Source organism: Dermacentor andersoni, chromosome 8 (genome assembly GCF_023375885.2).
Source record: "Dermacentor andersoni chromosome 8, qqDerAnde1_hic_scaffold, whole genome shotgun sequence".
NCBI lineage: Eukaryota > Metazoa > Arthropoda > Arachnida > Ixodida > Ixodidae > Dermacentor > Dermacentor andersoni.
This window is the reverse complement of record NC_092821.1, coordinates 145802477-145815427: the sequence shown is the minus strand read 5'-3', so window position 1 is coordinate 145815427 and position 12951 is coordinate 145802477. Positions and strand designations below refer to the sequence as shown.

Below are 12951 nucleotides of genomic sequence, written 5' to 3'. Positions count from 1 at the left end.
ACACACACACACACACACACACACACACACACACACACACACACACACACACACACACACACACACACACACACACACACACACACACACACACACACACACACACACACACACACACACACACACACACACACACACACACACACACACACACACACACACACACACACACACACACACACACACACACACACACACACACACACACACACACACACACACACACACACACACACACACACACACACACACACACACACACACACACACACACACACACACACACACACACACACACACACACACACACACACACACACACACACACACACACACACACACACACACACACACACACACACACACACACACACACACACACACACACACACACACACACACACACACACACACACACACACACACACACACACACACACACACACACACACACACACACACACACACACACACACACACACACACACACACACACACACACACACACACACACACACACACACACACACACACACACACACACACACCAATGTTTGCCCTCTTGGGGTGTACCCTGTCACCAAGCAATAATCTTGTTCTGTGTTCGCTACTTTCCCGTCAAGAATGCTATGTCACGAAGTCTCAAGAATGCTATATCACCAAGTCTCGCGCACACAGCGTGCGGCTCGCGAAGACGATGCTATCCGTCTGTATCGCGAACGATTCCTGTAGCAACTGCCAGAGGAGGTCAAACCGGCGCCCCTCTGCAATACCTTCGCCCCCGCGCGACGCTTCGCCTCGTTTGTCCTTCCCGCCTCCGTTCAACGTTACTTGCACTTTCCTGTAGGTGGTGCTACTTTGCCGCGCGCTCTAAGACCCCTTAAACTTCGTAAAGTACTGCCACGCTTTGAAGAATGCCGACTCCTCCTCGCGCGCTCTGGCCGAGGCCGACGCCGCGTCGCTATTGGCCTAATAGCATCACGTGGGCCTTCGCGCCGTACATCAGCGCCATTTTTGCTCGAGAAGCGTCTACGGAGTGGCAAGGAGCGCATGCTGGCGCCGTTGCTACGCTCGAGCAGTGTAGGCGGCGCCACGGTCGAGGAGGGAGCGTGAAAGAGAGGGAAAACCAGGAGGAGTGAATGCGGAGGAGGAGAGTGTCGCGACTTTACGAAGTTTAAGGGACTTTAGCGCGCTCTAGAGTTACTGTATATGCTACCAAAGGTTGCATATAGAGCCTTTGGTAGAATATACAGTAACTCTGGCGCAGTTCGTAATTAGCGCGCTCGCGCTTTAACGTATACGTTCCCAGACGCGCGATTTCTTTCACCTCCAGGCGTCTTCCTCGTTCGCTTGCTTCGCGGCTTCAGACAAACATCGCCGATTTGAAGAGCTTGACGGTTACGCTCGAGCATAAAAACAGATACGCAAGCATACAGCTACAGCCACATTTTACCTGTTGCACACCTACAGAGCCGGCAGGTGCGGTTATCGTGGTTCGACGGATGCGCGGGTATTATAAGCGTACCCTTTCAAATCGTCCTATGCAACGCGTAATGTCCTATGTCACTCTTCGCGCTCTCCTCGTTCTTCTGGGTCCCTTGTCCCGCATCGCGCTGCACCACACGGCCTTAGGGAAACCCAACTAGTCCGAACCGTTCGCCCTTCTAAGCTACAATTTGTAATCTTCCTAAGGCAAGCCGCTCTTACTCAAAGACTGGTAACTATTGTGCTAGTGATCTCCTTCATGTGTTCATTCAGGAACTGCATTGTTTGTGCAACGACCACGCTTCTCCTGCGCCAGAATCGTTCGGAAGGGTGTCCGCTTGAATCTGTATTTCTCCCTGTAGACTGTGAGAGCAGCAGTGGTCCCCTTTTACATATACACTCTAAAAACAGTTGCACCCTTTGGGGTGTATATTGGCCACATAACGATAATCGCCATCCCTTTTGCTCGCGTTTGCTTTATTGAAAAAGCTGCGCTCACTACTTTCCTGTCGAGAATTCTCTGGCATGCTGATAACACAGATGCCGTTCGCAACTTGGAAGTACCGGGCTCGTACACCTTTAAAAAACGGAAATGCGGGCAAAACAGATAACGATTATCGTTGTATGGCAAATATACACTCCAAAGGGTGCAGCTGTTCTTACAGTGTACTGTTTGACAGCTTCGAATACTGAATTATCGAGAGTCGTATACGATCCGAAGAGCTAGGACTATTCGAGTCGTATAGGATGGCCATGCATGTACTGACGTCGTCCTAGCGGCCACGTTGGAGGACCAGGACGGCGAGAAGTTGCGTCCGTGACGGCACGTTCAAGTTTCGTATAGTCGCATGCGCACTCCGAATTTTCAGTGTTCCGGTTCTGCGGCTGAGAATTCAATTCGCTGCCGTGTATATGGAAAGCTCTTTTTAAGTATTCTTTGAAGAACATCCCTGGAAAGGAACGCCTGTGCCTCAGAAGTGGATAAAGACATACTCGACGAACTCTGGTCTTTGACATAGTACACTGCGCAACACCTCTCCTGCACAGTGTTCGCACTGGGCGTAGAACTTTGCTTCCTTCACTACTGCATTCACCAGAACTGCTTGTTGGCCTAGTTGGTGCTTGCTAAAAGACATGTTTTTTGCCGCAAATTAAAACACACACAAAAGGAAGACACATAAGGACAACACGGGAGATGGTGTTGTCCTTATGCGTCTTCCTTTTGTGTGTGTTCTAACCTGCGGCAAAAAAACGTCTTTTTGTATTCACCACAAGGGCTTCGCGCATCGCCTCCGAGATGTGCCACCCGATCTCGGAGGCCGTGTTTTGCGGTTTTGTACTAACCGAAACCGACAAGAGCGGCACGGTGCGCTCTGTTGAACGGCGTTTCTGCAGCGCCACCTGGGCAGGCCGTCACGCCCCATTGTACGTTCCCCGCTGCTCGCAAGCGAGCAATATTTGGCTCATGCGTTGCGGAAGCATTGTATCGCTTCTCGCACGATTTATTTAACGCGCTCAAAAAGCGTTGCGGGGATCCTTTAGCGCGAGTTCAGACACCCAGTGAAGAAATAAAAATGAACAAATACACAATCTCAGATACGAATGAAAAAAGCAAATAAGCTGTATTATTGTAGGCAGCAATTTTACGTTATCTTAGACATTTTATTAGGTCTCGGCCGTGCGTTCATCTACACGATCTGTCCGAAGTCGCGATTCAGTGGCTTGGCGAGTCCTATGAACGTAGCCGTCGAACAGTAGAGGAAGCAGGGACCGTCTTGAACCAGGGTGCCTTCGATTTCATCGCCAGCCCGCTTCATCCACGTGATCCGCTTCTCGTTGCCGCTGGCAGAGTTTCGGTAGTGAACGTGTACACACTTGATGTGAGGCTTCAGGCTGGCAGTGTACGTCATCACGCACAACGTGGCCATATTGTCGAGTAACGGCACCGCCGACAGAAGGCACAGGTACTGCAGGCTGGCGATGCACGAGATGTTTTCCTGGAACGACGCAATGTCCGCAAGAAATTACGTTACATTCCTAAATAATGTACACCTCAATAACTAATAGGGGCGTAAATGTGTCTTTAACTAGCACTCTTACGCCGAAAAAATGATGTGAGGGCATGAGTTAAACAGGTTTACATTCTTAGTCTTTAAGGGCGCAAATTATCTTAAAGTGCACGCATTGCGAATGGTGAGCTCATGACCAGAGCAGAAATATCGCGAAATAACGGGACGTGTGTCTACCCCTCTTTCTCGTCGCGTTGTATTGAGCTGTTTCAGCTGAAGGAACGATGCGACATGCGAGTGCACCAAAGGAGGGGCAGAGCCTAGGACGTGTAATTTCAGTTGCCCTTATCTGACCCTTCGATATCGTTGTGTGCGGTAAATTTTAAAAGGAGAAATTAAGCTGTCGGAAATTGTACTGAACACCCTAAAGAACTTGAAGGGTGCAAATCAGTTGTGCGTTAATGCAGGTACTTATGGTTGGGATCGGTGGCCTGTTCTGAGCGAAACAGTTAGCTCTCGGAAGCAGTTTTTTTTTTCCCCGCAGGGGCGCCTGCGTGAACAGGCGTTTGGTGCGTTGAGACACCACGTACCCGAGTACACGAGGGTTGGCCCCTCCCGCCTTCTCCTTTCCTCTCTTCATCTTTTTCTCCCCACACCCCTTTCCCTGTACAGTGCTGTTGAGGTGTCCTCCTGTGAGAGACAGTTACGGCACTGCACTTGTCTCTTCCATTCTCTTTAAAATCACTTCACACGGAAGCAGTTTTTCTTTCCGCTTCTTCTGCCGTTAGAGGGTGACAGTGTCTGCGAGTGTAATTATATAGTTACCTTGAGCATTTACTTCAAGAAAGATACGCAGCCGCAGTGAACATAATGGAGAAGTACTTTGTTGCGTATTAGTTGGTTCATACTAAACAAGTAATGCACAGCGCAGAATCTGTTTTTCTTTTTGGTGGCTTCTGAAAAGAAAGTGCGCGCATCTCATGTCACGGTAGTGGCAGAAATATTGTATATGTTTCCGCATTTCCGGGTTGTGCTAGCGATTACCTTACCGATATATTGGCTTCCTAGCTGTCGTAAACCAATAAATAAATAAACCACTTTGTAGGCTGCGCTGTGTCCCACCTCTCCCGGCCTCCACCGTTTTTCATGCATTTTGCGCGTTACCTAACTCCCCGAGTAAATAAATAAACGAAGCAATTTCAGTTCCGGCGCCGTCGACACGTTTAGAGTACGGAAACCATCCTCAAATATGCTCGTGGCACTGATAGCACGTAGCCCAAACCCGACTCACCAGCAGACGCGCGTCGCCGAAGGGCAGGGCATCGTGCCGAAGCACGAGACAACTCAGCGAGCTGTTTTTGGCGAGCACCTGACCCAGAGACGGGTAGTCTGGGTGCGAGGGACTAGGGCAGTCTGACAGCCGCACGGAAACCGCTGGGCAGGCCACGACGAACCAAATGGAGATACGGCCATGCACGTCAGTGAGAGTCAACCTGGTAAGCGGATTGTGAAACACGGCGGCGTCTTCGTACATTTCCAACATGTCCGCGGGATCGAGGAATAACTGACCCTCGCAGCCGGCGCACCGATAGAAGTTACCCCGCCTATCGAAACGCACGTCCAGTTCTTTGAATTCGGGGCAGTTTTGCGCCAGACGGCGCAGAGCTGACGGGCGGCGAAGCCCGCAAGGGGTCGCCGAGAGGGATTGCAGATGCTCCAGCGAGCCGTCCTGGAGCAGTGCCGTCAATTCGAGGTCGGGGCCGAAGTGGAACGCACTTATGTTAAGCTCGACGATTTGCTGGAGCTTGGAGGAGATGAAGTCGCTTAGACTGTCGCTGTACACGGCTCCTACCGTCGCGTAAAAACCATTGGAGGGCTGTGCCGGAAATAGCGGAAGACAGAGTTGGCGCACGTGCGTCCAGAAGTGTCGAAGGCCGGCCACGCGAATCCATTCCGCCGTGGTGCCTCCAGCGTGGTGGACGGCAACCAGGATCAGCTGTTGCGGCAAAATGAGGGGATCAGCAATGTTGACAGCGAGGTCTACAAGTCGAACACAGCTCCACGAGTTGGTCGACCTCCGGTATCTGACATTGGCGCAGACGGCCGCGCAGCCCGTGAACTCCAACGGTGTGGACGGCAGGCGTTGATCGGAGGATGGCACCTCGGAAGAGAACGTGAATGTTTCCAAATTGACGCGCTGTTGGAGGATGTCGTTACACTCCAGGAGCGCGTTCAAGAATGCTCCGCGCACGAAATGAACATGCAGCTTGTCCAGGTTCGGGCAGTAGCGCAGGAGCGCGGAGAGGAGCTTGAAGTTCGGGTAGCCGCTCACTTCGACGTACATGCGGCGGAGAATGCGAGCCAGGGCGCCTGGCATTTCCGACGCGCGCTGCTGCACGTGCCTTATTTCTGACTCCACGTCCGTATCAGCCACGAGGGAGAACTCAACTTCCGCCAGATAATGAAGCCGTTCCAGCATTAAACCGAGCAGGGCGCTCGGCCTGAGCGGGCACGCGACGCAGCGCAAGGATCGGAGTTCCGTACATTTGCCGATGTGCAGACGCAATTCGATGGGTTCGACAAGAATGCAATTTGTGAAGTCCATTTCGCGGATGGCGCACGCCACTTCTACATCATTCAGCTGCTCGTCCAGAGAAGACACCCCTAGGTTGGCGGGCAGACTCAGCATCACTGCGGTGTTCCGGTGATGTGTTTCGTTAGGGAAGCTGTTCACACTCGTTGAATTAGAGGCTCGACTGGCGCGGCCCAACGAACAGGGAAAGGCGACGGTACTAAATGTGCGTTACGCACGACCTTTGACGGATGTTTGTTGCACACGTGATACTCTACTGGCGAGGAGCGTGACGTCACGCCGGTGCGGCGGCGCTGTCGTCACCCCGAACGCGTGCAGAAGAAACATTTAGGCGAGATGCGCGACCGATTTTTCGCCTTTCTTCCGCGAGGATTATTGTTCAAAGCGGCGAACAGTGTTTAAGAGCATAAGAAGTGACGAAGTTGTTCGCTCGTTTTGCCTTCTTCTGTATGTCTCCTTGCTCACAGCATAAAGTTGTAGATGGATGAACTCGTAGATATGATACACTACACGAGATAAGGTTCTGCCGAAGGAGCGCATGTGCGTCTGCAGAACACCGGAGCCAGCTTCAAGCTATATGTATCCTGTGACCTTAAAGGCAACACTTATGTGAACGCGACACTCAGAAATCGGGCTGATCGAGCCTGTCGTGAGCGCACGCTCTTTCGCATGAACTCGGTTCTCAGAAGCGTTGAACAACGACGGCACGCAGCATCGTGCCGAGACATCGACGCGTCCGAGCAGGACTTCCGGTTCCGGCAGCCGTCTGCAACAGCTTCTGCTTCATGGGTCGCGTCGTTATGATTAGGTTGAGTGCTTGTCTGTACGCCTTGTCCTGGTAGCCATCCCGCTGCACAGCGCCTTAATCGCGGCGTCACAATGATTCCGCGCAAGTCTCAGCGCCGGCTGCAGCCCCGACCAGTCCGCGTTTACATGCGCGCTGCAAACGGGTCGAGCTGGATCGACCCACACCCCTTGCAGTCGGGCCGACTCAGCCCGGCTCGACGCTTGTTCAGCCCGACCGGGCGGCGTTCGCACGAGCTCGACAGGCCAATTTCAACTCGAAAAGCCGACTCGCCCGCTTCTGTCGGGCTCATGGAAAACGTCCCGACATTATCTAGTGTCGTTGAGCGGAAATACGGGCAGGAAGAAGCGTAGTGCACAGGACAAGCGCTCGGTTACGACTGAAGTTTAATGAATGCTTTTCCAGGGAGTGGAGGGCCGCACATGCGCAGTCAAAAGGCAGATTCAAAGCTCATGCATAATCACATGCAGGCATTGTAAAAAATATATACCGCCAATGTAGATACCTAATTTCTTTATCCGCCGAGCCAACTAACAGGACAGTAACGCACGTGGAAGATTTTGCCTGTATGACTAGCCTCAATAATTTCTCTCGCCAGTCTGTCATTTGACTTGTTTAATATGGTTGCATGTCTAAATATCGGAGTTCAACCGCAATCTTTGATGCGCGCAGGTAGGTGCATACTGTCGGCAACAGTAAATAAAGAAAAAATGAACTTGTGGGGTTTTGCGTGCCAGAACCGCTTTCTGATTAAGAGGCACGCTGTAGTGGAGGACTCCGAAAATTTCGACCACCTGGGGTTCTTTAACGTACGCTTAAACCTAAGTACACGGGTGTTTCCACATTTCGCCAGCCTTTAAAGTCGCCGACTTCTACTTCAGTCCGTCATTTATACATCGACCCGTTTCGCCAAAGTAAACTTTACCGCAGCGGAGCGGAATCTGGTTAACGACCGTCAGTAAACGAGCACAATCTTTCTTGGTTTCCGCTTTTCCTGTGTGGTTGCGGCGGTTGCCATTTTGAGCTTGCTTAAAAGCGAATCTGCCACGGCTACCAAAAGGCTGGAGCGAAAACCCGAGCTTTCGAGACGCGACACCTACATACGGTGATGCCGTACATATATGCAGTTTCGCAGAACCTGAAGAAAATAGGGCGCAAGCATGAAGCGTGCTCTCTAAGACGTAATCGCAGCGAAAAGAAAAACGCAAAAAACACATGTGAGGAGAGACACGTAAACCGTCTTGTGACCTGCGCCACTGAGGTCTTGTACCAGATTCCGCTCCGCTGCGGTAAAATTTACATTGGCCAAACGGGTTGATGTGTGAACGACCGACTCAGCAAGCACTGGGCGTCTTTAAAAGCTGTTGTGGGTTGTACGCACCTATCTGCGCGCACAAAATATAGCGGTTGCACTCCGCTCTTTAGACATGCAACCATGCTAAACACGTCTAATGACAGACTGGCGAGAGAAATTATTGAGGCTGACACAGTCTGGCCACGTGTGTCAGTGTCCCGTCAGTCGGCCTGACGGATAAAGAAATGGCGTATCTCCTTCGGCGGTAGCATATTTTACAATGCTTGCGTGTGATTATGCATGAGCTTTTGATCTGCCTTTTGACTACGCGTGCGGCCCTCCGCTTCCGGGAAAACCTTTCATGAAGCTTCAGTTGTAAGTGAGCGTCTGTGTTCTCCACTCCATTTCTTCCCGCCCGCATTTCCGCTCAACGACACAACATGCACCGACACACCCAGCAGTCTATATACGCTTCTGCCCCGGTATTAGAGCTTCGACAGGGGTGGTATATCATGCTTAAAGGGACACTAAAGGCAAATACTAAGTCAACTTAAAGTGATAGATTGGTGCTCAAGATTTTCTAAGGTGTCAATATTGTCGCGAAGAAAGCTTCAATAATCGAGAAATTGAGGTAAATGCAGGACCTGATTAGAGACTTCTCCGGGATGTTCAAGCACTTGTCCAATGACGAAAGCACTCCTCAGTTAAGTTCTGTCGCTATTGCTCAACTACTCGTTGCAAAAAACATCCTTGTATCCTATTATAGGATGAAATAAAATGTTACTTGTCGAGTTCTATTTCATTTTTAGAAAAAAAAAAGAACTAATTGAAATTGGCCTTGGCAACGACGCGGGCGGTCCAAAGGTTTCGTTTGCGCCCGACTGTGAGCCGCACACGCTTTCGCGCTTTAGCACTTCCGCAGTCGCGTAGTGCTGCGCTGATTTTGCTGGCTCGCGAAAATCGCACAAACTGCGAGTACCAAAGAATTCAACCTCCATTTGATGTCGCGGGATGGCCGAACGATTCATGCCACTTGACCAAAAAGCAGTTGAAGCGGCCAATCCGCAGCTCTGTCTTGACTTGGTACCGCCGTCTGTCGGGCGCCGTTTTACTCACCGACGGCAGGCAGCAAATGCTGGTGATGGCATATGTAACGTCACCGCTCCCCCGGTTGGGTGGCGCCAGATTTGAATTTCAAAAACGCATTCGGACCCTTCAGATGCAATCTTCTCGTAAACTAAGTATTTTCTTGGCACGAAACAAGCGTTGCGAAGTTTCTGGGATGGTGTTTAAACACGCCATGTCGACTTAGTATTTGCCTTTAGTGTCCCTTTAAGTGCGCTCCTTCGTTGCTTAACAAAGGACAAGTTAACAACAACGTGACACCGATAAGGCGATGCAACAACTCACGACTGTTATTTTTCATTAGAGCATGGTGGCTATTGTACTGAAGTCGGAAGAAAGAGAAAAAATCTCTGTGCCCTTCCACAATGTGAAGAAGGATGACCAGCGAAGCTGTGTATGTGGTCTCCTTAATGGCGAACTGAACCTCCGCCGCGGGTCGGCCCGGCACTGCACTATCTTCGGGATCGGCTCACGTATGGGGAGTGCTTAAGGCCTACTTCACCTCCACCGCGGGTCGGCCTGGCATTGAACCATCTTCTTGATCGGCCCACGTATGGGAATTGCTTAACTTGTGCTACACCTCCGCCGCAGGTCGGCGCGGCGTTGCACCTTTTTCGGAATTTGTCCACGCTTAAGGCCTGCTTCACCTCCGCCGTCGGTCGGCCCGGCATTGCACCATCTTCGGCATCGGCCCAAGTATGCGGAGTGCTCCCACATTTGGTCACCTCCGCTGTGGGTCGGCCCGGCATTGCACTATCTTCGGGACGGGTCCACGTATGGGGAGTGCTTAACGCCTGCTTCAGCTCCGCCGCGGGTCGGCCCGGCATTGCACCATCTTCAGGATCGGCCCACGTGTGGGAAGTGCTTAACGGCTGCTTCACCTCCGCCGCGGTTCTTCCCGGCAGTGCACCATCTTCGTGATCGGCCCACGTGTGGCGAGTGCTTAACGCCTGCTTCATCTCCGCCGCGGGTCGGCTCGGCGTCGCTTCATTTTCGGGATCGGCCCACGTATGGGGAGGTTTTGCTTACCACGCCAAGAACGACACGAAAATTTCCTTGGATGGCAGAAGTATCGAGCTTCACTGTTAAAAAGTGACAGCAGCAAAATTAGATAAAAACAAAGGGACACAAATTAAAGGTTGAACAGCTCACTGCCTTCGTCGACACGTGCTTTATGGAAGTTTATGTTGTCGCGCGAGCGAGCCATTCAAAAATTAAATGTTTAAGAATTTAAAGTCGTGGATGGAGCGCTTGCGCATTGATCTTTGTGTTGCGCTTTTAATGCCTTACTGTGACAAGCTTGCGACGCACCTTCGTGCGTAATCCTGGTTGGCCCGCCATGCTTGGTGGCATGCCAGGCTCGGCGGTCAACATTGGTCACGGCACCGAATAATCACCGAGGAGCACAAGTGCCGGTGGTCGGATATCGTTCGGCACCACCACGCTGCGCAGCGTTTCTAACTGCGGGTTCCTCGAGCTCCCCTTTGTTTACGAAATCGGACGGATCGCGACCCAGGCGACTAGTGCCCACTGATCGACCCACGCCTCCGCGAGCCGCAAACCACTGCGGCCTCCCCGTTCCTGCCGCCATGTACGGAAGGCTCGAGCCGTTCGAGGGAGATAGGTCCGCCTGGTCAGTTTACGAGGAACAAGTCCACGTGGTCTTCGGGGTAAACGACAGACTCGAGACCAAACAGCGGGACATATTTTTGTGGCCAACTGCGGAACCCGCGTCTTCAGTCTCCGGCTCGACCTCCTCAAGCCGGCCACACCGCATGTTGAGACGCTGAGTGAGCCTCTTACCATACTGTGCTCGCATTTAAACCCGGCACCATCCACATTAAATGGAGCAGTTCCGATTCAACAACCGGAGCTGCCGAAAAGTAGAGACCCTCGGGCAGTTTATCGCAGCGCTATGAGGGTTAGCGAGTGTCTGTGCCTTTGGGGACCAGCTGGACTCGCTGCTCCGGGACCGTTTCGTCGGCGGCATAAGCAACCGCGCCATGCTGACACGACTCCTGCAGCTTCCCGGCCTCTCGTTGGACGACGCCGTGAAGGCAGTGCTGGCCATGGACGGTGCGGGCAAGGATGCCCGTGACATTTCCCGTGCGGCCGGCTCTACGTTGGCGGAAGCGGCGACCAACAGGATGGCGAAAAAGGGCAGTACCTGCAGTTGCTGTGGTGGTGACCACTCTCCCTCGAAGTGCACGTTCTCCCAAGCACAATGCTTCACGTGCCAAAAAAACTGGGCACCTGGCGCGGTTATGCCGAGGGGGAAGGACGAACAGCGGGCAGCAGCAGCAGCCTGGATCAAGCCGAGGTTCCACACAAGCCTGCGACCAGGGAAGCCGTCCCAAGGATACGCGGCGGAGACGTGCGACAGCAGGCTCGAGTTTCCCCGCGGCCAGGCTCCAAGTCATGGCCGAGCACCCGTAGAATTCGGACATGTGGCACCCAGGCCTTGTTCCGTCATCTGTGCCGCCGTACATGCTGACCGGTGGTCTGCGGGCTCCCCATTTCCATGGAGCTGGGCACAGTGGCCAACGTGTCGGTCATGGCCGGGAAACTATTCAAGCGCGTTTTCCCCGGCGTGTTCATCGAGGCTTAGGGCGTCATGCTGCACAGATACTCCGGACAGCTCTCCCAGGTGAGGCCCAGGTCAGTGTTCGCTTTGGCGACAGGGAGAAAATCCTTCCCCTTTACTTAACCAAGGGGTTGTCGCCGACACTGCTGGACCGAAACTGGATTCACACACTGGGCGTTCGTCAGCGGGAGCACCAACAAGCCGTCCTGCATGTGGTGAAAGAGGTCCCAAGCCTCCTGACCGATTTCGAGTCCGTGTTCCAGCCAAGGGTGTGTACATTCGCCAGCAAGACGGCTGGCACCTATGTACCTGAGGTAGCCTGAACTTGTTTTTTCAAGGCTCGCCACTGCCGTTCGTCCTGAATGATGGAGTCGCCCAGGCGCTTCAACGGTAACAGCGATAGGGCATCCTGGTGCCCGTAAGGACATCTGAATGGGCCTCACCCATCGTACCAGTCATCAAGCGAGACGGCAGTGTCGGGATGTGCAGTAATTTCAACGTTACTATCAACCCCGTCGCTACCGTCGAGAAGTACTCGCTGCCCCGGATTGACGACCTCTGGTCAGCGTTGTTCGTGGAAGAGAAGTTCACGAAGCTCGATCTTTGAGACGCTTACCAGCAGCTGGTGCTTCAGGATGCTTCCTAGAAGTACGTCACAATATCTATATAACTTGGGGCTCTTCAAGTACACGCGCTTATCGTTTGGTATGGCCTAAGCCCCAGCCATTTCTCAGAGCGAGATTTATGACCTCTTCAGGGGCATGATGCGCGTGGCGGTGTGCTTGGACGACATCCTGATTACCGGCACCGACAACAGGCACCACTTGCAGAATCTGCAGAACGTCCTGGTACGACTGCAAGATGCCGGTCTCAAGCTCAAGTTGGAAAAGGGCGTTTTCCTGGCCCACAGTGTTCAGTACCTGGGACATGTCATTTCGCAGGCCGGCTTAGCCCCGTCCCCCTGCAAAGTTGATGCTGTGCTCAAGGCGCCTAAGACCCACAAGAAGGAGCTTCAGAACTACCTCGGACTTATCAACTTCTACAAGAGTTTCCTGC

The 12951-nt window shown here is 52.6% G+C and overlaps 1 protein-coding gene across 1 annotated transcript; it reads right to left on the bottom strand.

Moving 5' to 3' along the window:
* Positions 1 to 3088: 3088 nt before the first annotated feature.
* LOC126528922 (uncharacterized) lies at positions 3089 to 6839 on the bottom strand. The gene is made up of 2 exons (XM_050176508.3): positions 4786 to 6839; positions 3089 to 3482 (listed from the first exon to the last, which is right to left on the bottom strand). Exons 1-2 carry the CDS (start codon positions 6181 to 6183, stop codon positions 3174 to 3176), a joined length of 1707 nt encoding a protein of 568 aa, XP_050032465.2. The 5' UTR covers positions 6184 to 6839; the 3' UTR covers positions 3089 to 3173.
* Between the last annotated feature and the right edge of the window lie 6112 nt (positions 6840 to 12951).

Bases quoted from the DNA above. Each gene is read 5' to 3' on its own strand.
- LOC126528922 (XM_050176508.3), bottom strand. From the start codon at position 6,183: ATGCTGAGTCTGCCCGCCAACCTAGGGGTGTCTTCTCTGGACGAGCAG. The intron at 3,483-4,785 runs GTGAGTCGGGTT...GCGTCGTTCCAG, and splicing joins TCGGCGACGCGCGTCTGCTG to GAAAACATCTCGTGCATCGC.